Source organism: Peromyscus maniculatus, chromosome 9 (genome assembly GCF_049852395.1).
Source record: "Peromyscus maniculatus bairdii isolate BWxNUB_F1_BW_parent chromosome 9, HU_Pman_BW_mat_3.1, whole genome shotgun sequence".
Classification (NCBI taxonomy): Eukaryota; Metazoa; Chordata; class Mammalia; order Rodentia; family Cricetidae; genus Peromyscus; species Peromyscus maniculatus.
The window spans coordinates 96,698,598-96,725,632 of NC_134860.1; the positions used below are offsets into that span (position 1 = coordinate 96,698,598).

The 27,035-nt window shown below is 37.8% G+C and overlaps 1 protein-coding gene across 6 annotated transcripts in view; it reads right to left on the minus strand.

The window, feature by feature from the left end:
- The window catches only part of Dis3 (DIS3 exosome endoribonuclease and 3''-5'' exoribonuclease), a 33,638-nt gene that overhangs the window by 6,137 nt on the left and 466 nt on the right, over positions 1 to 27,035 (minus strand). For 2 of the 6 annotated variants that reach the window (XM_042285270.2, XM_042285271.2), the window contains exons 2-22: positions 26,968 to 27,035; positions 26,542 to 26,699; positions 24,507 to 24,700; positions 23,616 to 23,689; positions 22,116 to 22,283; positions 19,625 to 19,789; positions 18,179 to 18,292; positions 17,832 to 17,969; positions 16,747 to 16,893; positions 15,337 to 15,453; positions 14,986 to 15,087; positions 13,571 to 13,635; positions 13,399 to 13,483; positions 11,716 to 11,843; positions 10,034 to 10,120; positions 7,898 to 8,054; positions 5,591 to 5,805; positions 5,308 to 5,476; positions 5,032 to 5,190; positions 3,958 to 4,080; positions 1,454 to 3,280 (exon numbers count right to left, since the gene is read on the minus strand). In XM_042285270.2, the coding sequence (XP_042141204.1) occupies positions 3,197 to 3,280; positions 3,958 to 4,080; positions 5,032 to 5,190; positions 5,308 to 5,476; positions 5,591 to 5,805; positions 7,898 to 8,054; positions 10,034 to 10,120; positions 11,716 to 11,843; positions 13,399 to 13,483; positions 13,571 to 13,635; positions 14,986 to 15,087; positions 15,337 to 15,453; positions 16,747 to 16,893; positions 17,832 to 17,969; positions 18,179 to 18,292; positions 19,625 to 19,789; positions 22,116 to 22,283; positions 23,616 to 23,689; positions 24,507 to 24,600 (2,391 nt within the window). In that variant the 5' untranslated portion in view covers positions 24,601 to 24,700; positions 26,542 to 26,699; positions 26,968 to 27,035 and the 3' untranslated portion in view covers positions 1,454 to 3,196. Of the gene's footprint in view, positions 1 to 1,453; positions 3,281 to 3,957; positions 4,081 to 5,031; positions 5,191 to 5,307; positions 5,477 to 5,590; positions 5,806 to 7,897; positions 8,055 to 10,033; positions 10,121 to 11,715; positions 11,844 to 13,398; positions 13,484 to 13,570; positions 13,636 to 14,985; positions 15,088 to 15,336; positions 15,454 to 16,746; positions 16,894 to 17,831; positions 17,970 to 18,178; positions 18,293 to 19,624; positions 19,790 to 22,115; positions 22,284 to 23,615; positions 23,690 to 24,506; positions 24,701 to 26,541; positions 26,700 to 26,967 lie in introns of those variants that run through there. The other 4 variants (XR_013042571.1, XR_013042570.1, XM_006978007.4 and 1 more) reach the window with 4 other exon arrangements.

The following is a 27,035-nucleotide window of genomic DNA, read 5'->3' on the forward strand; positions in this document are numbered from 1 at the left end:
CTACAGACTGGTCCCCATCCTCTACATTGCCATGTGTGAGGTGAGTATGGATGCCACAGTAGTCTGTACCACCATTCCTAGGGCATCCCTCAGAGCTCAATCTTGGCAGAACATGGGAGAATCAGAATCATCAGGCAACAGTGGAATTCCTCTTGGGCTCAGAACCATGAAGAAACAATTGGGAAAATAGCTAAATAAAATACATTTTAAAAATATGTATCAGAAAAAGATGGATATAATGTGTTTGGAAATATCAAAGACTGTATTTTTGTATTTACTTATTTCATAAGAACTGACATACTCAAAAAATGATTCATTAGTCCTAGAAAATAAAGATTTACCATTATGTCCTTAGTACATCCTTAGTATGCTTATTGCTTACACACACACACTCATGTCTTCACCTGATTCAACACTAACCAATGTTGTGAAGTTGACTGGCCAATTTCATCTTTATCTAAAGACAGCTATTATCCATGAGTTCTGAGTCTGGGACGAGCAGCCTCCCTGGCTACCTTCCAGTTTTCTAAAGTAATAATCATTAACTCAAGTAAGTAACTTGTCTCACTATTTGTTCTTGGCTTTATCTGTTAAATGGGAGTAGCAGTCCTAAAGGGCTCCTTCAGTTTGTTTTGAGTCAGTCTCACAATGTAGCCTAGGCTGGCACTGAAGTTTGTCTTATTTCAGTCACTAGAATGTGAGGATCAAAGGTGTGTTGTTTTTGGAGTTTCATCTGCAATCCAGTTATCCTCAGTATCCCAGGACTAGTTCTAGGACCTTCCATGGATTTAAAAAACAGAAAACATTGGATGCTAATGTCCCTCATAAATGACATGATCTTTGCATATAAGGTATGCACATCTTCTCATTCTATCTACTACAATGTAAATACAATGAAAATAGGAGTTTTATTATTTGGGGGAATACCGACTAATGCACAGATGCATCCCACCCCCCCACCCCCAAGTACTTTCAATTTGGAGATGCAAAGCCTGGACACTGTTCTGTGTAATCTGCTTAGCTTCATAACTAGCACTAGAGAAAAAACATTTTAAAGGCTCAAAGCAGAGGCCTTGGGGCATTTAGGTTTTTGATCATAATTTGCTCAATTGAGATTAAAGCCTGTACTTATTAAAATCACTAGACAATTAGAATGGTAACAGACATGGGGGCTGCTCCATAGGTAAACTGCTTGCTGTACATGCATGAAAACCTAACCTACATGAGAGGTAAGCATGGCAGCATGTGACCGTGACTCCAGATTGGGGGGTGGGGGTGGGCGCGGGACAGGACTGGTTGATTCTAGCCAGTGTAGCTGCAGAAAGTGACAAGCTCCAAAGTTGAGAGAAAGACACTGCTTCAAAAAATTAATGTGGAGAAACAACTGAGGAAGACATCCAATGTCCCTGGCCTTACACGTACCCACAGGTGAGAACATGTATTTGCACACAGATAACACACATAACTTATTACTGGCTATTACCAAGACGACCCCATTTTCTACTGCAGGTAAAATATGGCAAATAGTTTAACATTTTTAACTTTGTTCTTGCCTGTATTCATATGTTTGTATAGTACTTGAGTGTTGGAGGCCAGAAGTAGCATTGGATCCTCTGGAATTGGAGTTACAGATGGCTAAGGGCCATCATGTGGGCACTGAGAGTCAAACTGGGTCCTCCAGAAAAGCAACTGGTGCTTGCTCTTAACTGTTGAGCTATCTTTCCAGGGCCTCACAAACAGTTCTTGTCTTGTGTTTTACAATAGTCTGATCAAATCCAAGGCCTTGTACATACTAGGCAGTCATTAAACCACTGAACTACATGCCCAACTCAACAGCAAAAAAACTGAGTGATTGGTAAGTAAAGCTCAAGAATATCTGTTATACATAAAACTGAAGCTTGTTTCCTTGGAAAGCTGTTTTTTTTTTTAAGAACATAACCATCCCTGTTTACATATTGTTTTGAGTGCTTATAAACGACAATTACAGCAGAGTTGTGCTATAGTTATAGTTCAGCCAACAGCCTGAAATGCTGTGTGTGGCCTTTTACAAACAAGGTCTGCTGTCTCCTCCTCTACTATCAGTCACTGATCCATTTTATTTGGACCAAACACTAAAGACTGTCTTCCTTCAGCTATACAGAAGTACTTTACTTGACTGGAAACTAAACAAAGTTGAATTAAAATTTTCTGGCCGGGCAGTGGTGGTGCGTGCCTTTATCCCAGCACTAGGGAGGCAGAGCTCTGTGAGTTCGAGGCTAGCCTGGTCTACAGAGCGAGATCCAGGACAGGCACCAAAACTACACAGAGAAACCCTGTCTCGAAAAAAACAAAACAAAAAAAAAAAAAAAGTTTTTCTAGTGTAATCATTAATCTGGGATTTGAGACAAGTAGTCAATTCAGTATATCAAATGAGACTTCATTCGATCCTTTTGATGTCTTTAATACAATCCCTCCTTTCCTATATAATTGGATATAATTAAAATTCAAAGGCCATTATCTGTTTTTGTAAGAAAGCAGACATTTCCACATCGGTTTTTCCTCTGAGGGGTAATGCCTTGTTTGAGAGAAACATTGGCAACAGAGATTAAGGATAATGATGACTGAACTTACCACCTTTTAACAAAACTCACAATGTTCCCATTCAGGTCAAGATACCTGAGATTTTGTTTTCTTATCATCCCCAAACATTCACAATTGTTTGAGGACCATTAGTAAAGTACAGGAGGCTTTTGAAAATACATGTGAACACAGTGCTGCAAATAGGGAAATTAAATTGGTAAAAAGATCAAATACACTGACAGCTCAAGATTTAGAAAGGCTTGCTCTTTGATTCTAAAATGTTATTTTCCTCAGAAATTGACAGTTTTCCCCCATAGTCAATAAAGTACTAATATAAAATTAATCTGCTCTTCAATGAGCAGATGAGTACTCCATTTAAATGATCATCACCGATCCCTGAGGTCGCTATTCTGTTGCCATTTAAGTGATGGATATTCAAATGAATTTTTCTGCATAATTTGTGTTGTTGCTGAAGCACAGTGTAAGACAGATTCAGTCAGCAACTCAATAAAAATGCAAATTTCTTAAAATTATTGAAATGTACTTAAAAGTAACTAACAAGCACACGAGCTTCTAAGTGTGCTTGCAGTTTTGTTGTTGAAGGTAATCCGTCTTGGATGTTTTCTGTTGCACGTAGCTACTTCTCAAGTTTCCTCTTCTTCCCCCCTGGCCCACTGAGATCCGTGTCGGAAACATCAGGAGGAGTATTTATTCCTGGTATCTGAAACAGTGTAAGTGGAAAAATAAAGGGGTTAGAAGCATCAGAGAAGAAACTTGACCTCCCCTTCCCCCTTTACCACTAGCACTTTAACTGGCATCGGGTTTTCCAGTGGAGGGGATGGAGGCTGCACCGCACACAGCTATGCACACAAAGTAACCTGGGTGGGGAAGTAACCAGTGGGCTCCGTGAGAGGCTTTTCAGAGGGTACGGACCTGCACACCTGCAACCTCAGCACCTGGGAAGATCACTGCAAATTCAAGGCTAGCCTTGTCTACATAGCAAGAAAACTGAGAAGCTTCAACTTTGACAGTGTTTATAATGTAACAACTCTTCCTCCTGTCCAATTTACCCTAGCGGCTTTATGTTGCAGCAGACAGCAAGCATCCAAAGCCAAAAGGTTCAAAACCAGGATCTTACCTGAAGTACCTACACTTAACTTGTATATTATAAAACAGGAGTAGTAACTTGTATATTATACAACAGGAGTATTAACTTGTATATTATACAACAGGAGTAGTAACTTGTATATTATAAAATAGGAGTAAAGAAATGGGCAAGAGGACCCTGATGCCTGGAATCCAATGCTCTTAGGTATTTCAAGTATTGACTTGAAATACCTAAGACCTCACTAACTAGATGTTAACTTTTCTACACCATTCAGTTAAGTTTGGTCTTACCTGTGGTTCTACAAGGGCCATGCGGATTTTTTGATGTTGAAGATTTGATGAATCTAATGTGATTTTCACTTTAACTTTATCAAACACATGGAACACTGTACCTTCTATTCTGAGTGAAGGTATCTTAAAAAAAAAAAAAAACATTTTATTGACATTACTTCTTAAACTTGAATATCAATTCTACTTCTAGTTTACCTTCCACAGTAATTTAAAAGTTTAACCACTCCCCAGTTGAGGACAGGAAGTTGGGAGGGAGATGTGATGGGTTCTAGAGGTAGTTGGAGGGGAGAAGTGAGAGGGTAAATATGATCAAGATCTATTTTACTCACGTATGAAATTTTCAAAGAATTAAAAACCCCACAATATTAGCAAGCATCCAGGTATTGAATACAGAAAACCACCACATCAACCTAATAGTCTCAAATATAGTCTATTTATGTGCACACTTCATCTTGTCACTAAGGTAGTCCTGTTATACATCATTCATCTTAGTGACTTAGCTGTCTGTAGTAAAGGAACACAGCACACCATTTAAATATTCTCTTAAGAAAAGTTTAATTGATGAGATGTGGATTTTCTGGCATGTATTTTGAGATTTAGGATACAAATACGCTGTGGAATAATCCTTCTGTACACTGTGTAAATTATGCTGTGATTGGTTTAATAAAGAAGCTGACTGACCAACAGCTGGCCAGGATAAGGTTAGGTGGGAAAACCAGACTAAGAACAGTGGGAAGAAGGGTGGAGTCAGAGGAGTCACAAAGAAGCAGAAGAAACAGGACATGTAGAAAATGAGGTAATAAGCCATGAGCCACATAGCAGAACTTAGATAAGAAATACGGGTTACTTTAAGTTGTAAGAGCTTATTCATAACAAGCCTCAGCTATCAACCAAGCATTTATAATTAATAAGTATCTGAGTGGTCATTTGGGAGCAGCTGCCAAGACACAGAGAAACTCTGCCTAGATAAATACAGGACTTTTTTTTTTTTAACAATTTATAGCTATAGTTTGGAAACTGTCAGAGAAAATAGGCCTCTCTTCCCCAAGAAAACAAGGATCAGCAATACTATACCTCATCATCATAAGTAAGCCGTGGCTTTGGTTTATCTTTTTCTTCAAAAAAAACTGTACCTTCTAAGCCATACTTTGGAATTAACACCACAATTGCATTCTTTCTTACAAAGAGAATATAGGCTTCTTCACTTACTATTCCTTTGCTTTTGAAAAACAACTGTAAAATACATACAATCTTGTTAGACGTCTTATTTTGAAATTTACAAAAATAATTTTGAAAATACCAAATGAACAAAATTTCCCACTCCCAGCACTACAAACAAAAGGCAAATACCTGGGTATGAAAAGTTACTGATGCACGCTGAGCATACTGAGCCATTTTATGCCGGAAATTGAGATTTTTACATATATCTGAAAGCTTGTGTTTATCTGTCAGCTCTGGATAAGTACTATCAGCCCCAATAGCCACAGCCAACAGCCGATGAACAATTATGTCTGCATATCTACATATATGTAAAATAAGAATGATGGCAAATTAGTTTTACATTTTTTAAATGAAAAGTTAACCATTTTCTATCTCCTTTTACTTTTGTCTGGAAAAAAAAAACAAACAATACCTTCTAATGGGAGAAGTGAAATGTGTGTATATTGGGGAGGCTAAGCCATAGTGATGAAAGTCATTGTCCATCCCAGAACAGAAGTAGACAGCTTGCATCATACAGCGAGTGGCCAATATCCTTAAAAGAGTGTTCAGGTATGGGAAATCAGGGGATTCAGCCCGGTCCAAAGAGTCAGCCAAAGACTTAGCTGTGTCAGTCTTAATTTCCAAATTCTGTCAAATAAAAGGAAGAGAAGCATGAAATGAAACATTTCAAAATTAGTGGTGTCCTTCCTGCCTCTCTTTGCCCTTCTTCTCCCAACCCCTCAGCCTCTCTTTGAGATAGCGGTCACACAGTGTAGCTGTGGATGGTCTGGAACCCTCAAGAGATTAGCCTGTCTCTACCTCCCAAACACTGGGATTAAAGGAATGCTAACATCCAGAATTAGTATCCTCTCTTTAAAATATAAGTACATTTAAAAACCATAATGTTTGTTACAGATAGTAAGAGTTCATACATTTTTATCTGTTAACTAGAAGCACTGAAAATAACTTTAAATAATGGTTGTTTTGTGCAGTACTAAAGCTTGAAAATTCCGGACTTCATCTGAAAGTCCTCAAGTATTAAGAATTCTGAAGTTCCAAGGAAGAGAAGGCCCCTAGTGCAGCTGTGCCAGTTCTTTCTCAGTCCAGTGTATGCTTGCTAATCTCTGAGGGTAGAGAAAATCAAGATGATACGGACACTTTTCAGTATGTCTGGCTCCTCTGGAGATTCTTTCTTCCACTGAAAGTAGAAGTAAAGGGCAGGAGCAAGCTAGTCAATCAAAGTTCAGTAAGAACAATGTTATGGTGCATCCAACTCAGCTGCTGAATTCTACCTTAACAAGACAAACTGAATCATCCTTCCTCTGCCATATCTTGGTAAGAAATAAGACAAGCTCAGAAATTCCCCAACATGCAGTAATCCTTGGGACTGGGAAGTAAGGCCAGCTCCGATGAATGAGGAGCAGGGTAAGAGAACTATAAAATCAGAAACTCCTACCATACTATTCCAATAGTGCTATTCCTTATGTGTTTGCAATAGGAAAAAAAGAGCCTATAAGTGATCCAAAGAAAACCAAAGTAAGATAGAGTCACACCAAACCTAAGTATGATGAAAGAAAAGCCTAGTAGCCAGACAAAGAGGTATAAAGGGCTGAAGTAATATCCCCCTTTCCATATAAGTCATAAATAGCCTCCTTTTGTGTAGACATGATACAAAGAGAGCTGAACTGGGGTGAAATAAAGAAAAAACAAATTACTTGTAAATCTCCAAAAGCTATGCATTTCATAGAAGCCATGTGTCTTAAGAGTTTCTATAACTATGATAAAATACCATGATCAAATACAACCTGGGGAGGAAAGGGTTTATTTCAGCTTACAGTTCCATATCACAGTCTATCATCCAGGGATGTCAGGTCAGAAGCCCAAGACAAGAACCTGGAAGCAGGAACTTAAGTAGAAGCCATGGAAGGACACTGCTTCCTGGCTGCTACCCAAGGCTTGCTCAGCCTGTTTTCTTATGCCTGCCTAGGGATAGCACTTTAACAATGGGCTGAGAAGAATCACTAATCAAGGAAATGCTCCAAAGGCTTGTCAACAGCTCTTATGGAGGCATTTTCTCAAGATGACTCTAGCTGTGTCAAGTTGACAAAAAACTAACCTACTGGGTTATAAAGTATTATATTAAAGGCATGTGCCACCTATGCATGGCCTGGAAGTAATTTTAATGAGATTGGGCAATCTTGGACAATCATGGGGAAGTTAAAAAAAAAAAACTAAATTAATGTTAACCTTTTTTTTTTAATTATGTATAAAAGAGATGGAAGAGCATACTATGGCTAGGATACTGTAAATAACTTAAGTTTAAATCATTTGGCTTTAGGACTAGGTGCTCCTTATCAGACATAAAGGACTTTAGTATGTAGCTGGTGTCAATGTATATGTAGGAAGAGATGTGTCCATTATTTTAATATTAAAAAGAACTACTGGTATATTTTACATTAACTAAACTTTTTTAAAAAATATTTATTATGTATAGTGTTCTGCCTGCATGTATGCCTGGACACCAGAAGAGGGCACCAGATCTCATTACAGATGGTTGTGAGTCACCATGTGTTTGCTGGGAATTGAACTCAGGACCCCTGGAAGAGCAGCCAGTGCTCTTAACCTCTGAGCCATCTCTCCAGCCCTCAACTAAACTTTATGAAAACATGAATAGTAATTTTTCAGTGTAATGGATAGATCAATACAAGTACATGTGACTTTTCAATCTTTAAGACTTTACCTTGGACTTGGCTGCCTTAACAAGAATCTCATAATTGGAGGGAGGTGGAGCTGGATGTTTTCGAAGCAGAGCATGTTCAGAAAATTCTTCGTGAATCTTTTTTGCAACAGAAATATTTGCAAGTAACATAAATTCTTCCACCATGGAATTTGTTTCTCTGCCAGTTAGAAAAGCATCAAGTAAATAAGACAAGCCGAGACAACTGTCATCACATTTATTCACAAGTTACTTTTCTAGTGATAATGGAAACATTTCCCATGTAAAAACATTCACATGTGGCACATACCTATTTTTAATACCTTAGCTGCTACACTAATGGTCTTCCCCGTGTCTCTCCTGGGTAAATCTAGTATGCTAGAATCATTTCAAATTGTATTCAAGCGGGAGAAAAAAAGGAAGCTTCCCTAACTTTAACATAAATATAAAACCAACATTTTACCTCCTCTTACAAAAAACAGAGCTATGAAAATAAACTTTACTGGGAGAATTAAAAGCTAGGTCACACAATATTATCTAAAGTCCCCAAATTTTTTCCAACAAATCACTAATATATTTTCAATAGCCAATCTGGGTGCTTATCTCAGGTGACACTTTCTACTATAACTCCACACACACAGTAACACACACAGCAACACACACAACAGACATATCTGATTTCTATAACTCCACACACAGTAACACACACAACAGACACATCTGATTTCTATAACTCCACACACACAGTAACACACAGTAACACACACAACAGACACATCTGATTTCTATAACTCCACACACAGTAACACACACAACAGACATCTGATTTCTATAACTCCACACACAATAGACACATCTGATTTCTATAACTCCACACACAGTAACACACACAGCAGACACATCAGATTTCTATAAATCCACACACACAGCAACACACACAACAGACACATCTGATTTCCATAACTCCACACACAGTAACACACACAGCAGACACATCTGATTTCTATAACTCCACACACACAGTAACACACACAACAGACATCTGATTTCTATAACTCCACACACAGTAACACACACAGCAGAAACATCTGATTTCTATAACTCCACACACACAGCAACACACACAACAGACATCTGATTTCTATAACTCCACACACAGTAACACACACAGCAGAAACATCTGATTTCTATAACTCCACACATAGTAACACACACACAGCAGACATCTGATTTCTAGCTGACAGATGTGTAACATTATTTTCTTCAGAGGTCATTTTTATCACCAGTGTCGAAACTTGAATTCAGTTTGACTTCTCAAGTCTTATAACAATCTGACCCACCTTTCATTCTCCAGTTACTCTTCTAAGTTCTAAGCTAGTTTAATAAACGATCTGCATGCTGTATCTACTGTTTTCTTTCTCTGGAATCAATGAACACAGATTACTAATTTTCGATCATGTTTCAGTTATTAAAATAATCCACTTCTTAACAATATTTCTAAAGTATATTAACTTTTAAAGTATTCAGAACCCCTCCATATAGGAAAGTCAAATGACTGTTACAACTTCTTTAAGTTGTATAAACAGTAAGATCCAAGGTTAAGATATTAGCTTCAAAACTACCTTTTTAGTAAAGTAATTTTTCAATTATGTGCAATGATGCAGTGTGTGTGTGTGTGTGTGTGTGTGTGTGTGTGTGTGTGTGTGTACAAGACTGTAGGTCAGAGGCACTAAATCCCCCTGGAGCTGGAGCTACAGGGTGAAGTGAGCCATCAGATGTGGGTGCTGGGAATCCACCTTGGTCCTCTCAAAAGGCAGCGATCTCTCCATGCAAAGCCTGTGGTCCCTCGACCTCTGTATGCTGTACTAAGTACTTAAGAAATTAATCAGTGCAATCTTTTTATTTCTCTGTAACTATTACTACTCAAGTTCTAACATACATTAAATCAAACCCAGGTAAATTTGAGATTTATCTACTACCTTATGCCAGTTTTGTATAGGAAAAGTTAAAAAGTAAGATCACATTTACTAAGCCAAGAAACTTCATAGCTATCCTAATTGTAACAACTGTTTGGGATATAAATGCTGTGGTGATTAGTATCTACACTAGATATTACATTTAAAATTAATACTTAATATCAATTTTTAAAAAATTACATGCCTCAGCTCCTTGGTCTGTAGATCTATTGGATCGTGAGTTTCACTGTCCATGTGGAATCGAACTTCTGGAGAAGACAGAGTCAAAGCCCTGAGTGAAAATGAGAGAAATTAGTCAGATGAGCCAAGGACAGAGAAAACATTTTACAAGCAATCCCTTTAAAACATAAAATGAGTATACCAAGTACATAAGCATTTTTCTTTTTATGACCATCTACTAAGTTTGATGTTCTATTGTCATATAAAGCCTAACTCTTACATTTTTATTAAGCTACATAACCTTGCAACTACATTTTTTAAGTGGCTAAAAGAACAGGCCAAGTGGTATTTCATTTTCCATGGGAAACAATATATTGTGATGGGCAATGAGGGAGAGGACAAGGCCAGCTCTTCCATAGGTAGGTGAATCAGAGAAGATGCCTAGGCAACTGAGTGGAGACTGATAAAATTACTCCCACTCGTACATCGTAAGGACTGACGGCTAGTCATATTAGGTTGCTGTGGTCTCAGAATATACTATGCTAAGGCTTTTTATGTGTAGTTCTTAACGAGGGGACTAGTTCTCCTTTGCAAAGATTTCATAAGGATACACAGAGAAATCTAAAGTGTTTTCAGATATGATGCTACTTTCATCAAGTTCCAAATCAATCTCAACGTTTTTTTCTTCTTTTGTTTTTCTGGGTTTTTTTCCTTCAGTTTTTTGAGACAGGGTCTTAACTTTAGCTTTGGATAGACTCGGACTTGCTATTTAGACCAGGCTGACCCAGATAGAAGTCATATATCTACCTGCCTCAGCCTCCTGAGGGCAGGGATTAAAGGCATGTGCCACCTATGCATGGCCTGGAAGTAATTTTAATGAGATTGGGCAATCTTGGACAATCATGGGGAAGTTAAAAAAAAAAAAAAAAAAATTAATGTTAACCTTTTTTTTTTTTTTTAATTATGTATATAGTGTTCTCCCTGCATGTGTCCTTACAGACCAGAAGAGGGCACTAGATCTTGTTATGGGTGGTTGTAATACACCATGTGGTTGCTGGGAATTGAACTCAGGACCTCTGGAAGGGCAGTCAGTGCTCTTAACCTCTGAGCAATCTCTCCAGCCCCTAATGTTAACCTTATACTTAAGTGAAAAGCTTGAGCAGCTTTACTCAAATTTAATAATTCTGTTTTCATGTACATGCCAAATCTGTAAAGAGTTTTAAATTTCATATTTAATTATTCAAATATGGTAGGCACTGGTCACAGCTGGCTGCAGAGCATAATTATCTATGGTTGCAAGGAGTACAGAAGGATGCTCACTGGCATTCAGGAAGTTAAGTTAGGTACTCTGCATGACAACACCAGAGGTAGCAAAAACACTTTTCATAATTGGCACTCTTCAAGATGTAGGGAGAGCCCAGGGACCAACCTCTGAAAGGCTCTTGTACTTGGGTCCCTTACAGCAGCCTTTCAAAATTGAAGCTACTTTTAACTGCTTTCTTTCTAACAAGTTTGAGCTGACACTCTCTTATACCTGTTATGGTTAGGCAAATGCCATGATATAATCTATTAAATATAGTCTACCAGCTAGGTAATCACCATTCTAACAAAATACTCTAAAGAAGTCAAATGTTATCTCATATCATAACTGATATTAATCATAATCATAAACTAAGGCCCGTCTTAGTAGGTTTTTTAAGAACATACCCCTTTTCAATCCTTCCTTTTTTTAGAATTTTAGCTAGTTTATTTAATCCACGGAGACTAGTGGTGATATCATCGTTCATAGCTGCTGAATCAATTCTCATCTGTGCTTCAGCATACGTAAGAGAAGCCTAAGAAAGAAACCTTAGGTTAACATAATTCTCACAACCGATAAAAGTGTATTTACTATATGAACCATACTGTGAATGTGTGTATCCATGTGTTAGTACAGGACCACACAGGCCACCATGTATGTATGGTGGTCAGAGATGCTAGTCCTTCCTCTTCCTCGGCCGAGACCGGTTCTCATCTTTTATTTTGTCTCATATTCTATGCTTTCAAGAAGCCTAAAATAAGTAATGAGAAATCTACCGAGATTCTTAACTTTACACTAGGATTTCTGGTTTAACTTAGGCATTCATTATATAACATAAGCAAATTTACATTAAAATAAAGGAAAATGGCAGTTTCCTTGTTACTTTCATTTTTAGTCTGTTTTTAGGTAATACTAGAATATTCCTTAATACTTTCCTTTTGGTGTATTTTTAGGTAATATTTAAATAAATCACAAAGCAGGTTCTGAAAAACTTTGCAAAGGTCATCACTTCCCTTTTCACTGGCAAATAGGAGTCTAGAAGTATTTTATAGGAGATACTAACCAAAAAAAGGACCAGAAAATGGGGTAAAAATGGTAAATTTAAAGCAATCTCTAGTAACAGATAATCCAAATATGGAAATAGCTGCTTCTGCTTCTATCTAGATGGAAAAACTAGTATTTTTTCAGATTCAAAGATAAAAGTAGCTTTATAACTAAAATTCAAAAACAGCATAAGGGAGTAACGTAACATAGGGCTAGGAGTTCCCTTTCTAAAAAAAAAAAATTTTTTTTTTTGGAAGGGTGGTGTTTTTTCAAGACAGGGTTTCTCTGTGTGGCTTTGGAGCCTGTCCTGGATCTCACTCTGTAGACCAGGATGGCCCTGAACTCACAGAGATACACCTGCCTCTGCCTCCCAAATGCTGGGATTAAAGGTATACACCAACACCACCCAGTCTTAGAAAAATGTTTTATATGTTCATTAATTTCAATTCACACTATATCTCAGAGGCCTATATCTAAAAGTTGAAGTAATTCCCACATCACTATTTACTTGTTAACAATTCCTTCTACTAGTCATCAGAACACAGTGATACTGACTTAGAAGGAAAAAACTGGCTAACTTTCTGAAAACATCATTACAAGAAAAAAATCCAGCATACTTTGGAGGACTATTAAGCACAAAATGAGAATGAATGTAAGAGAATACGGGGAGAGGTACAAAAATAAGAAAACTCTGCTGCACTGTTTGAACACAATCTCAGGTTAGTCCTACCGGAATCTAACTATAACATGGTGGCCAGGATGCACATGGTAGTTTTTCAAACGCTGTATTTTTAAGTAGGAATAACCTCAATTACTAGAGTTCCTGAGTTAGGACATAATGCCCTTTCGTTGAGGTATGTCATTTCTAAGTTCCTGAATACAGGACAATTACTACATAATTTCTTAATAACCTCAATTAATAAAGTTTAAATTCTGAAACAAACTAGAAACTGCTACAACACTGAACCTAACTTTTTAAAAAGTATCTAAGAAATTGTTAGAAGCACCAAAAATTTGAAATGTCAGATATGAATCATAACACTAACCTTTGAATTAATTACACTTTTGGTAAATCTTGTTTTTAAGATTTCAGCATTATGATTCATTTCCCAAATACAGGAAAATGCCAACCTTCAGAGAAAAAGAGACGGTATTTGTTTATGGGAATCAATTACTATAGTTAACAAGATACTCATATCAAAAAAAGTACAGAAATACCTGTCAACGTTGGATCTTAAGGAACATAAGTTTGAGCTAAGCAACTCTGGAACCATGTCAATCCTCTGAAAAAGATGGCACCAGATCTTAGATTACTCAATCACATTCAGTATGTCTTAATTTCCATCTGCAAAGAGCATCAAGTGAGCAGGAAAGGGTGGTATATTCTTGTCCCTTTGACTAGAGAATTAAGAACATGACAAAGTCTGTAGGAAGATACAAGACTGTTATAGAAGGCAGTAAGGGTGGCATTCATGCCAGTGGATTGAGGTTTCAGTCCTCTACATGAAGCACCTTCCTATCTTCTCGAAATCTGAAATTTCTGGTCTTTGTAGTTGGTACCTGGTAATTTACAAGCCCTTACCAACTGAGAGTTTTTCCACCGCTAAACTCAAGTACATGGTACTTTAAGTATACTTAGAGATGAGAGAAAAAATAAACTGAGGAAAAGCTTTATGGTCTATTTTGAGCATGATCTATAACAAAGTAACTTCCCCTTCTCCCCATCTCATCATCTGGTCTGTGTAGGTCTATGAAAACCATACTTGAAAGGATTTTTAATTTTTTTGTGTATGCAAGTTTTGCTTGCATGTCTGTGCCACGCATGTGCAAGCCTGGTGCCTAAAGAGACCAGAAAAGGACACTGGATCCTCTGGAAATGGAGGTATGGACTGCTCTAAGACATCATGTGCAATTGATTCCAGGTCCTCTGAAGAGCAGTCAGTTCTTGTAACTTCTGAGCCATCTCCTCAGTCCACCACCACCACCCAAAAACATGAAGAATCAATGCTACATAATGTCTATCAGCTAATTTAAACATTACTTGGATCACTGGATATCAAAACAACCCTAATTACAATTTTTGTTTTGTGTTTGAGTATGGTGTATGTTACAAGTTCATGTATGTAGAGGCCAGATGTTGAAATTAGGCATCTTCTTTGATCACACTCCACGGTATTTTTTGAGGCAGGGTCTCTCAGTGAACCTGGACTTCCCTGATTTGGCTATGTTGGCTGGTTATGATCATCAGGGATTCGCTTGTTTCTACCCACCAATGTTAGGGTCTCAGATGTGGTAGTTTCTGTTTGGCTCTAGGGAGTTGAACTCAGGACCTCATGCTTATGTGGTAGTTACTTTACCAATTGAGCCACTGCGTCAGGCCATAATAGGCATTATTTTCTTGTAATTTAGGATGCCTTCACCCATTTATTTCCTGTAGCTAAATATATATGTATTTACTTCAAACTGTGATTGCTCATTAAACCAAAAGTTCCTGGCTCAACCTTCAAAAAGATGAGATAGGATAATAAAGAGTTTGAGGCTAGTTTTGGCCTACACATCAAGACCCTGTGCCCATCAAAACAAAATGTGAAAGTGCTATGATCAGTAAAAGATTTTAAATTTAATACATTTACCTTTTCACAAAGATAAACAGTTGTTCCTCTTCTGGCTGATTCTTGATCCAGTGCATTTCCTGGCCTGATAAAATGGCTAACATCAGCAATATGAACACCAACCTTAAAAAGATTAAAATGAAAGGATGCCAATCTGCATTATTACTAACACAGACTTACAATGGAATTTAATGAGGAAAAAAAACGTAGCTAAGCTAAAAATGGACTCAGTCACAGCTAATAATTCAACCTCTGACATATTCCCATTAGTTTTTGTAGCTATAATTTTATATTCTGGCCTGGATTAAGAAAAACAATGAACCCTAGAACTGAATCACATCTAGCTAAGAGTATTGGGACAATAATAGGTACCTCCAAATTTCCATTACTGAGTTCTCTACAATGCAGGGCATCATCTATATCAGTACATCCTGGAGGGTCTACACTGCAAACACACAGATGTCTCAGGTCTTCTCGGTTTTTCATGTCCTAGAAATACCATGTTAAAAAGAAAAAAATAACTTGAGGAACACAACAGCAACATAGCTCTTAGGAAATAAATATCCCATAAAAATAAGTCAGCTTTCCATGTTATGGAGACACTTGACATATGCTACTAGTTCTACAACCTGGAAGATGTCATCTTTTAGTGAAAAAAGCAAATGATTTCTGAAACACCTAACTGTTGAACATGGTCCAAGAATGGAGTTGAATTGTTCTTGGATTAGGCTTTCATGCCCATCCCAGGTGTTGTGGATAGGAGTGAGTTTACTTTTGTTTATTTATTACAATTGGCTATTATTACTTGCTTATATACCTCAAAGGAAAAACATGTTTTTGCCATGTTCAGCTTCTCCTTGTGATTGTACACCTTACTTAGGTGACTCTACTTAACCCTCAGAGTATAAATTGTCTGATGCTTTGAATAAAATTGCCTATTGCATGCAAGTTTAGTCTGCCTCATTTTTAGGCTCCATTCTCCCAGATTCCACCACCTTTAGAGCAGTAAACACCTAATAAGGCTGTAACTAACTAAATGTGAAGGAGCCATGGTTTCTATGTTTTTTTAAAGATTTATTTGTTTATTATGTATACAGTTTTCTGCCTACATGAATGCTGGCAGGCCATAAGAGAGCATCAGATTTCATTATGGATGGTTCTGAGCAACCATGTGGTTGTTGGGAATTGAACTCATGACCTCTGGAAGAGCAGCCGGTGCTCTTAACCACTGAGCCATCTCTCCACCTCCACATATATATTTTTTAAAGATTTATTTATTTATTAGGTATACAGTGTTCTGTCTGCATGTGTGCCTGCAGGCCAAAAGAAGGCACCATATCTCATTACGGATGGTTGTAAGGCACCATGTTGTTGCTGGGAATTGAACTCAGGACCTTTGGAAAAGCAGCTAGTGCTCTTAATGGCTAGACCATCTCTCGAGCCCAGATTCTACATACTTAAAAACACAGAAATTAACTGCATTCTGGTCTGGTGGCTCAGTCCTGTAACTCTAGATACTCAGGAGCCTGAGGCAGGAGAAATGAAAGTTCAAGGTCTACTTGGGTTACAGAGTAAGATCCCAGCTAGCCTGGACAACTTAGTAAGACCCAACTGAATAGAAAAACCAAAATGTACAATAGGGCTGAGAACTTAGTCCAGTGGTAGAGTGCTTGACTAACCCGCAAAGGCCTATGTTCAATCACCAATACAAACAACACAGAAACCAAACCCCCTAGGATAAGGGAGAATCCGTAAAGTCACTAGGAATTCTTTTCAACTCACCTTCTCAGTAATGCTCCACGGCATCTTAGGCAGGAAGCTAAGGACAGCCTGGGAGAAAGGCTGGTGAGGAACATCGTGCTCAAGCAACAAAACTTCCGTTTCTGTCTCTTTCTCGCCAACATCACCTAAATTTTTAACAAAGTGTCCCTGGAATCAAAAGGTATTATCAGAAAGGCACACTTTGCAACTAATTAATATTTCATCATACTAAATCTTCTAGCACTCTATGTATCACCTCAGTATTTCTAAATCTTTCTCTAACATATTAAAAACAATCCTTTGGCCTGGTGGTGGTCCAAGCCTTTAATCCCAGCACTCAAGAGGCAGAGGCAAGTGGGTCTCTAAGTTTGAGGCCAGCCTGGTCTACAGAGTGAGTTCCAGAACAGCCAGGGCAACACAGAGAAACCCTGTCTTCAGGAAAAACAAACAAACAAACAAACAAACAAACAAACAAAGAAACAAACAACACCCTTTGAGTCTGAAGAGATGGTTCCACAGTTAAGAACACTGTTGTTCTTGCAGAGGACCCAGGTTCGACTGCCAGCATCCACATGCTGACTCACAGTATCTGTAACTGCAAATAGATCTAACTGACAGCCCCTGCTGACCTCCCTGTACACCAGGCATACACTGGGGTACAGACACACATGCAGGCAAAATGCCCATACACAGGAAAGCAAACAAACAAGAAAGCAAAAAAGCTTTCGGTGAATTAGAAGTGAATTAAAAAGAACAAGGTTTTTCAACTGCCTTTGAGAGCCTGGTCCTTAGACCACAATGCCTATGTTTAGTTCCTGTTAATTTTCAATGTAAAATCTACTTTAAAAGCAATACCTTCAAAATTTGGTTAAAATTTATTTAGGACACAAATGTTTCTTCCATAAAGTTTATCAGTAAAGGTTGGTGATTTGAGTAAAAGTAGCCACTTTTACTCCATGACGTACACTAGAATTAGATAAAATTTATCTATGCTCCTTACTAGGGAACCATGAAATAGTTGTGTCCATTTTCACTAAAAAAATCAACAGTATTTGTCACAAACTCTAATTAAATACACAAAAGTAAAGTTAATATTTTAAGCTTACATTTGGATATCTAGAATTTCTAGGCCAACCATCAATAGCGACAATAATTCTCCGTCCTTCTAATGCAGAAGCCTGTCTGGTTTCTATCCGAATTCGTGGAATTCTCTTATCAGCAGGTGTAAAGAGATGTCTTCTTGACTAGAGAAAATTAAAAAAATTATTTACCATCCTGGGGATCAATCATAGTAGCCCTAGAACATGCTAGGCAAGTCCTGTACCACTGAGTTACACCCTAGCAGGGAAAAGCGACGACTGTATACAGAGTCTGGAGACAGGGCAGAGAGAGAGCTTGGAGTTCTAAACAGTGACCACCAGTGTCCAGTCACGGTGACAGGTACTTCACTCACCTCCTTAATGTCAGACTTGGACAGCATGCCACAATACGGTCTCCAGTTCCTTTTGATGATTCCTACAACTCGACCGGTAGGCCGTAACATTTTTTCACTTACAGCAGTCTTAAGCTGAAATACAAAAGCAAAAATCTTCCATTATTTTTCTAAGTAAAATGAAGTAATTTTTCTTCCAAATTAGAACATGCACATGGACACTAATGCATTTCAGGTAGCAAATAATGACATGAAATTCAGAACCTTTATGCCTCAAAGTTCTAGACATGAGCATACCAACTGCACAATGCTCATTGTTCCATGATAATAAAGCACTCCATAAATGGTAAGTCCAGAAGCATGCAGCTGAAAAAAATGTCAGAACTTCCCGTTTTTCAATTTAATATAAGGATTTACTGACAAAAACACATGTAAGTCTAGGATTATGAGACTGAGACTTACTACCAGTTTAGATTAATTAGATATATGTAGTTCCTAATTAGGTACTATGTAGTTATTACAGTGAACATGTCATGTTGGATCTAATCCATTATAAAATAAATGCATCTTCGACAGTTCTATCTTATCCCAAATTAAGAGTCAAACAGAGAATGTAAACCACTAGAAATAGATCCTATAAATTATACCACTAATAACCCCAAAGGATTGGATTCTGCTAGAATGTTCTAGTAAGACTGCAGGAAATTAAATATAGGTAATGAAAAGAGGAGCTACACATGCTACATTGAATACAAGTGTGTTATCCTCATAAAACGGGTAAGTAGGTCACTTCTAATAGACTTAAGAACACAGGAGAAATAACTCATCCTACCTGATAAATGTATTAGTAGAAATGGAATAATTAAGCATGTCCAAATGCAAAGACCCAGAATCACGTTTTCTAAGAAAATTTTAACATTGCAAAAAAATTTCAGAAAGTTTTACATTTCTATTTACTTAAACTTCATTAATTCAGATCATATACGGAATGTTAACAGACTTCCACTTTCATACTAAACAACTCTAAATACTTAAACCCATTTGAGTAAAATGTCACTGAAAGAACATGAGTTTGTGTACTTAGAACAGAAATCAACTATGTACATAACCTGCATAACTTGTATTAAAATTCAGAGTACAGAACTTGAGACTGGAGAGACGGCTCAGTAGTTAAGAGTACTGGCTGCTCTTCCAGAGGACCTGGGTTTGATTCCCAAAATCCACATGGTAGCTCACAGCTGTCAGTAATTCCAGTTCCAGGAGATCTGACATCCTTTTCTGGCTTCTGAAGGCAGTGCACACACATGATGTACAGACATCCATGCAGGCAAAATACCCATATATGTGAAATAAAAATGAATAAACCTTTAAAAGTTCTGAACTTTGATTTCATTCAGTAAATATGAAAACAATGGCATATTAAACAGCACAATACGAACAAAAAACAAAACTTGAACTCTCTCATACCATGAGTTCTCTCTCCTCATCTTTCTCCACATCATCTTCATTTTGACCTTCATCTTGTAAAACCACAGAAGAAGGTGCCACCCACTGACTCTTGGGCAGAAGCTCCACAGCCACAATGTCTTCATGAATAGCTCTGTTTAGATGTTTAAGTCCTTGTATAAGTATCTGTGTAAACCAACAAGTGTCAAGGCATGTGTTAAAATAGATTTAATGACAATAATAAAAAAGTCATCTAATAGAGGGCAATATTCTAACCATTGCATATTATACCTAATTCTCTTAATGGTTTTCCTATTTTAAAATAATAAGCTATGTCAAGCTTATTGCGTAAAACTGTATTACACAAACTTAGTTGATCTGAATTTGGTCCCCAGAACCCATGGTGGAAGGAGAGAACTGACTTCTGAAAGTTGTCCTTAATTTTCCCATCACACTTGGGCAGTCCACTCCCAACTCACATCCACATCATATATACACAATCTTAATAATTTTAAAAATTAAAATAAAGTACTATTCATTATATACTCTTAATTTTTAAACTTCAAGGAGAAAAAAAATTCAGGAAATATGGGTTTTGTTTATAACTCCACCATAAACAATGGCAATTAAATACTTGGGAAGATCAAACTACTTAAATCTCAAGATCTTGGCTGATAAAAATGAAAACACAACTACTTTCATGGCTTGAGGTTGAAGACTAAGGAAAATGCAGCAAGTCAAAAGTTAGACAAATTTGATAAATAAAACACTCTAGAGCAGCTATCATGTGTTTGTGAAGCCTTTTTGTTGTGCATATATTATTTATTACAAGTAGATACATAAAACAAATACCTCATTTTATAGTATTTGATGATGATTCTCTTAAAAGGTGAGTTAGTAGAAAACTTTTAAATCATCAGTCTCATAAAAAAAGTCATTTATTAGCTGAGCAATGGTGGTGCTCACCTTTAATCTCAGCACTTGGGAGGCAAGCAGGATCTCTGTGAGTTCGAGGCCAGCCTGGTCTACAGGGTGAATTCAAGGACAGCATGGCTAAGCATAGAAACCCTGTCTCAAAAAAACCAAACCAAATCAAACCAAGCCAAGCCAAAAAAGAAGGTCCTTTATTATATTAGTATTTATTATTCTTTTACCAACTAGGAAGAGAAGAAGGTAGGGTGGAGAAACGGCTCTGTCATAAGGTGTGTCTTAGAAGCATGCAGATCTGAGTAAGCCCAAGACCACAGAAAAATCGTGGGCACGGTGGTCCACACCTGTCATCCAGCCCTAAGTAGGTAAGAGACAGAGGATCTCTGGAACTTACTGGCCAGTCAGTCCAGCCTAACTACTGAGCTCTACGTCAAAAGAAAGTATCTACATGGAAACAGGCCACACTTCTAAGGATATCACCTGTGGCTGTCTTATGGCCTCCACTCACAGATACATACATGCACATGTTAATTAAAAATAAAAAGTGAGGCAATTTTAAATTCTCATACAAAAACCGTAATGAGCACAAAGTATTTTAGTGTATAAAGAATTTATACGGCCGGGCGGTGGTGGCGCACGCCTTTAATCCCAGCACTCGGGAGGCAGAGGCAGGCAGATCTTTGTGAGTTCGAGGCCAGCCTGATCTACAAATAGAGTTCCAGGAAAGGCGCAAAGCTACACAGAGAAACCCTGTCTCGAAAAACCAAAAAAGAAAAAAGAAAAAAAATAAAAAAGAAAAAAGAATTTATACAGGGGCCAGAAAGATGACTCAGGAGAAATCTTAGGCTTGCCACTAAGCCTAAGATTCTGAGTTCAATACCTAAGACCCACTCTTTGCAAAGAGAGAACCAACTCCTGTTCAAGTTTTTTTCTGACCTCCACATATTGTGTATGCACATATACATACACAAAAAAGAAATTTTAAGAAACTTTAAAAGGCAAATTTACGCAGCCGGGCGGTGGTGGCGCACGCCTTTAATCCCAGCACTCGGGAGGCAGAGGCAGGCGGATCTCTGTGAGTTCGAGGCCAGCCTGGGCTACCAAGTGAGTTCCAAGAGAAACCCTGTCTCGAGAAAAAAAAAAAAAAAAAAGGCAAATTTACATATTGTCTTAGTGAGGGTTTCTATTGTTGTGATGAAACACCATGACCAAAAGCAAGTTGGGACGGAAAAGGTTTAGTTGGCTTACACTTCAACACTGCTGTTCATCACTAAAGGAAGTCAGGACAGGAACTCAAACAGGGCAGGATCCTGGAGGCAGGAGCTAATACAGAGGCTATGGAGGGGAGCTGCTTACTGGTTTGCTTCCCAAGGCTTGCTCAACCCACCTTCTTCTAGAACCCAGGACCATGTGACAAGGAATGGCACCATCAACCATGGGCTGTGCCCTCCTTTACTGATCACGACTGGAGAAAATACCTTACAGCTGGATCTCATGGAGGCATTTTTCTCAACTGAGACTCCTTCCTCTCTGATGACTCTAGCTTATGTCGACACACAAACCAGCCGGTACACATGCTTACCTCTTTTTCATCATCTTTGTCTCCATGAATCCACACCGTAGCTTCTAAATAATTTTCCCTGCTAGCTCTAAATGTTCCTTGAAGGTATGAACCAGATTTTATGCCTTGTTGGAGCTTACTTAAGGGAAGGTGCTCTGAAAATATTATTTTTCCACTTTCTATTTCATTCTATGAAATAAGCAAATCAAAAGTCTGTTATTTAATGTACTGTTTTCAAGAGTATCATACAAGTTAAAAATCTACTTTATGAAATAAATATACAACTGAATTTAAACTAAGAGGAATATATTTTCAGGGCACTGCTATCTAAAACAACTTGCTGTAATGAAAGTGCTATCTTTTCAATGATGTTCAACATGGTAGCCACTAGGTTCAAATTCTCTGACTAGCTAAATATGTATAATACAGCTGAAAAAATGGATTTTAAAATTTAAATTACATTTAAGCATCAACATGTCACTAGTAACTAGTTATTAGAGAGGGTACTCCAAAAAACGTATTCCAAAAGGCCAGTCCAACTTACATCTTCTAGCATTCTTTTAGTTTTGTAAAGGAGTTAAAGACAAACAAAACAGGATGGGAGAAAAATTGTTAGTTAAAGAAACAGAATGGTTTGGAGCCTACTGCCTATGGTGACACTTTGCGCAGCCTTGGTGCAGGGAGGAGGGGCTTGGACCTGCCTCAACTGATGTAGCAGGCTCTGCTGACTCCCCATGGGGAGACCTTGCCTTGGAGGAGGTGGGAATGGGGAGTGGGTTGGGGAGAAGACTCGGGGGTGGGAGGAGGGAGGACAGAGGAATCTGTGGTTGCTATGTAAAATGAATAGAAAATCTCTTAAAAAAAAAAAAGAAAAGAAAAGAAAAGAAACAGAATGGATATACGTATCTTGTCCTATTAGATACAGCTACTTTGGTAACAACAGCTATCATTTGTTATCAGGTAATAATAACACTTGAGTCATGAAAGAGGACATAAAGTCAACTGCTTTTCTTTTTGATAAGGTAGATTAAGCACTTAAACATATATTTGATAGTCAAAGTGTGAAATTCAATGTGAAGTTCCACAGCTTCAGAATGGTCACTAACTGTACAGAAAGTCATTAAGACTGCGTCTTATTAATAATTCTGCATATTTTTTATGTGTGAGGTCTTAAGATAACATTTTTAATAACTTAACAATAGCTACCATTTACATTTATCATAGCTATGTGCCAAGCAACAAGACAAGAATTACATGAAGCTTCCAACTATACTCCATTCAGCTCTGCTAATAACAGCATAGTTATTGCTATTTAGCTCACATCAAGTCAATTTATTTAGCAACGTCATTTCAATAAGCTAATCACAATAATCTTTTTTGTTTGGTTGTTTATAACCTCACTCTGTTCCTATTCTAGCTTATTGGCACATTCTAATTTATAAATCTGGTAACTATAAGTCTAATATCCAAGAAGGCTATTTTTATATCTTTTTTTCAAAAACAGAACATACTGAAACATACCATTTCTTCAGACAAACAAGCAAGACGATCTATAAGTTCAGGGTTAGCAGTCAGGCTCTTTACATATTCTTCACCTGAAAAATAAGTTAAATGTTTTTAAGTTTAAGGGTCCATAATTTTATCTAGGCATGAGAGAACATGGGTGATCTTGTTTTGATAGTACATCTGCCATTTTTTATACATAAAACAAAAACTAAATCTGTTGATGTGATCATAACTAAAAAGAAGCAATGGGTCTAGCATACATGAATTTTTACTATGTCAACTGCAAATAGTGAGGAAAAATTAACAGCCACTATTTACAACTGCTTATTAGCTCACTAGCTGAGAAATTTTAAATGTAAAAAGAACGTGGGGCGGTAGTGGCGCATGTCTTTAATCCCAGCACTCAGGAGGCAGAAGTAGAAGGATCTCCATGAGTTCCAGGACAGCCTGGTCTACAGAATAAGTTATAGGACGGTCAGAGTTGCTGTTATTCAAAGAAACTCTGTCCCGAAAAACCAAAAGTAAATAAATAAACACAGTAAAAAGAAATCTTTAAAATAAAATGTAGAAAGACGGCTCAGCAATGAAAATCAGCTGCTGCTCTTGCAGGGGACCCTGTTTCAGTTTCCAGCACCAACACGACGGCTCATTATCCATCCCTAATTGCAGTTCCACGGCTCTGGACACCTGCTTTGGACTTCCAGTCAATGCATGCATGTGATGCACATACATACATGCAGGCAAAAGATCCGCACATTAAAACTGAAAAATATTTGCTTCAAATGTAAAAAGATCGTAAGAAATTATACAGGACAATGAGATAATGAGTCATGTGAACCTTTGGCCTGATACTAATTTTTACATACAGTTGCAAACATGCATAAAAGCGTCTATGTTCAGACCTACATGTGAAAGCTGGTATTCCTTCTTCTACAGCTTTTTCTTTGTTTTTCTTGTCATTTGTGATAAGGATAACTTGTAGCTGACTTTCTGCCGACATTTTCTTCAGATGTTCGTTGTACCATTTGGCTGCTACTCGGATGGCTCTATCATTTCTGTCATTAGCATTCTCTCCCTGCTCTTGCTCTATGTAGGTCTCTCTAAATGTAAAAAGGGAGGAAACCACAAATTACAAGGTAAGCAGCAGAAACAAGGATGTGTAAAAACTTGAGTGGTCTGACAGGCACTGAAGTGAAAAGTCAGTGGTATATGTATTTAACTTGAACTTCTATGGTCAAAACAATTCTGTTAAGATCCTTTCAAGTTCTCAAGACAACAATTTTCTGAAGAAGAAATTTATGTTATTAATGGGAAAATATAGAGGTTCTAATAGTTTCACTTCAAAAAAAGAAAATGTTAAAATTTAGACTTCACACTGGGGTGTTAAATAATAGTTTCCTGGGTGGGAAGGATTAATAGAACTTTGCAGACCAGATAATAAAACTCTACTCAACAAACCATGGATTAACAGCCAACTGCTAAGCTCTACAGTGTGTGACCACTGATCATGTGATTCAATGGCCACTCAATCCATGATCTATGTAGATCATCCATGGTCAACACTAAATACATAGCAAAGACTATGTAGAACCTAGAAGGCCTCAGCTCTCAAATATGAAAGTACATTTACATACGTCTTTAAGTCTGTTCTTCAAAGCCATATTCTTAGTATTACTTTATTTCCTACCATTAATTGTACTAACTAATGCTTCCAGGGGTGTCCAGCCTTTGGACACTGCAACATAATTCTGTGCATCTACAAATGTGTTGGGCCACATTCATAACTATTCTGGTGCACAGGGGTCCTCTGGTTACAAATCTGATAAACCTAAGCTTATCCGTAAAAGACATGGTTATAAAATTTGAATTTGGTTTTACCGTGCCGGACTTAAGTAACAAAATCTACATAAGATTTGCCTAGCGTTCTAAAGTCTTCTAATCAGTCCCTGTATTGCTAATTCCTACTCAAAGCACTTAACTAATAGACATCCTACTAAGCCTACGTTAGCAATCTGATGCGCATGTTCCATACAATCTTGGTCTTCTGGTATAGAAAACAAGTGGTATCTGTTTCTGGAGTTTAAGGAGGTACAATGAATAAGCAGCCCAGAGGCACTTTTACTCTATATGTGTGTCTGTGTGTGTGTGTGTGTGTGTGTGTATGTGTGTGTGTGTGTGCGCGCGCACGCGCGCGCAATACTTAGTTTCAAGATATAAGAAAGGACTACACCCGACAGGTATGGAAACATTTTGGATTACTACACTTGGGTCTAATAGGAGAATGCTATTGGAACACACTTGGCCTCTACGGGCCAAACATGCTGCGAAGCACCTATAACCTATAAAATAGTTTTCACACAACACACAACTACTCAGTTCAAAATGTTAATAATTTCAAGGTTGAAAAAGTATCATAGATACCCATCATAAATTATTAATGATTATAGGCAATCCCTTTATGGTCTGAGAGCACACACTGAGTTCAAAGGTCATAAACCTATATTATAATGAAGAATTGTTTTTAGAAATCCAATTTCAATAAATCAGCTGTAAGATATTAACCTTTAAAACTTATTAATCATAAATTCATATTTTAAAAATCTTTTTCACAAACACACATTTTTAACCCTATATGTTATTGACATATTATGGTATCGCAGGAGCCTGAATGGCTCTCATTTCCAAAGAATCTATCATTCAACTCAATATCCACAACTTCAATGGAGTATTTCTGACATAAAAGTACTATTATAGCCAGTAGATCCCAGTTTAAGGTGTGACCTCACTGACACTGTGATCTTCCGTGAGCCCCACGTAGCAATGTTTTCTACACAGCTACGTAACAACCAAACAGCACGTGAAACTGCAGACTGTCTTTGATCAGTGACTCCCAGGCACTTCCCTTTACATTTCGGTAGCTCTGTGGTCTTCTGATACTTACTTATGGTGCTCATTAGTGAACGTATAGAAATGCTTCTCCTGGTTATTCGTCACATCCCTGATTCGTTTATATATAGGGGCACTCCGGTTTCTCACTTCCTGCAGGACTGTCTGTAGCACAATTACATTCCTGATAGCAGGGTCCTCCAGGACATCAATCTTAAAAACAAAAGCACAAAGTTAATTTTCCCATGTCCTCTTAGAAATTGCTGCTGCCAAAAGCCTAAAATTCGGTTACAGTTTAATCCCCTGACTCTCCGTTAGGCCAAAGCGTTAGTTACTCTGCTGTAGAAAAAGTGACAACAGTCACTCGGGCCCTGTAGGCTTGAGAAGAGCCCCCGTAAAACGGACCGCAAACGTTTGCAGTATTAAAGCTATGGACAGATCAATATGCTGGCCCACACAGTTTTTGTTCGTAGGCACTTACAAGCTGCCTGGGGGTCGCACTCTGGATGCCACAGAAGCCCAGGTCCCCGGCTTCCGGGCCCTTATAAT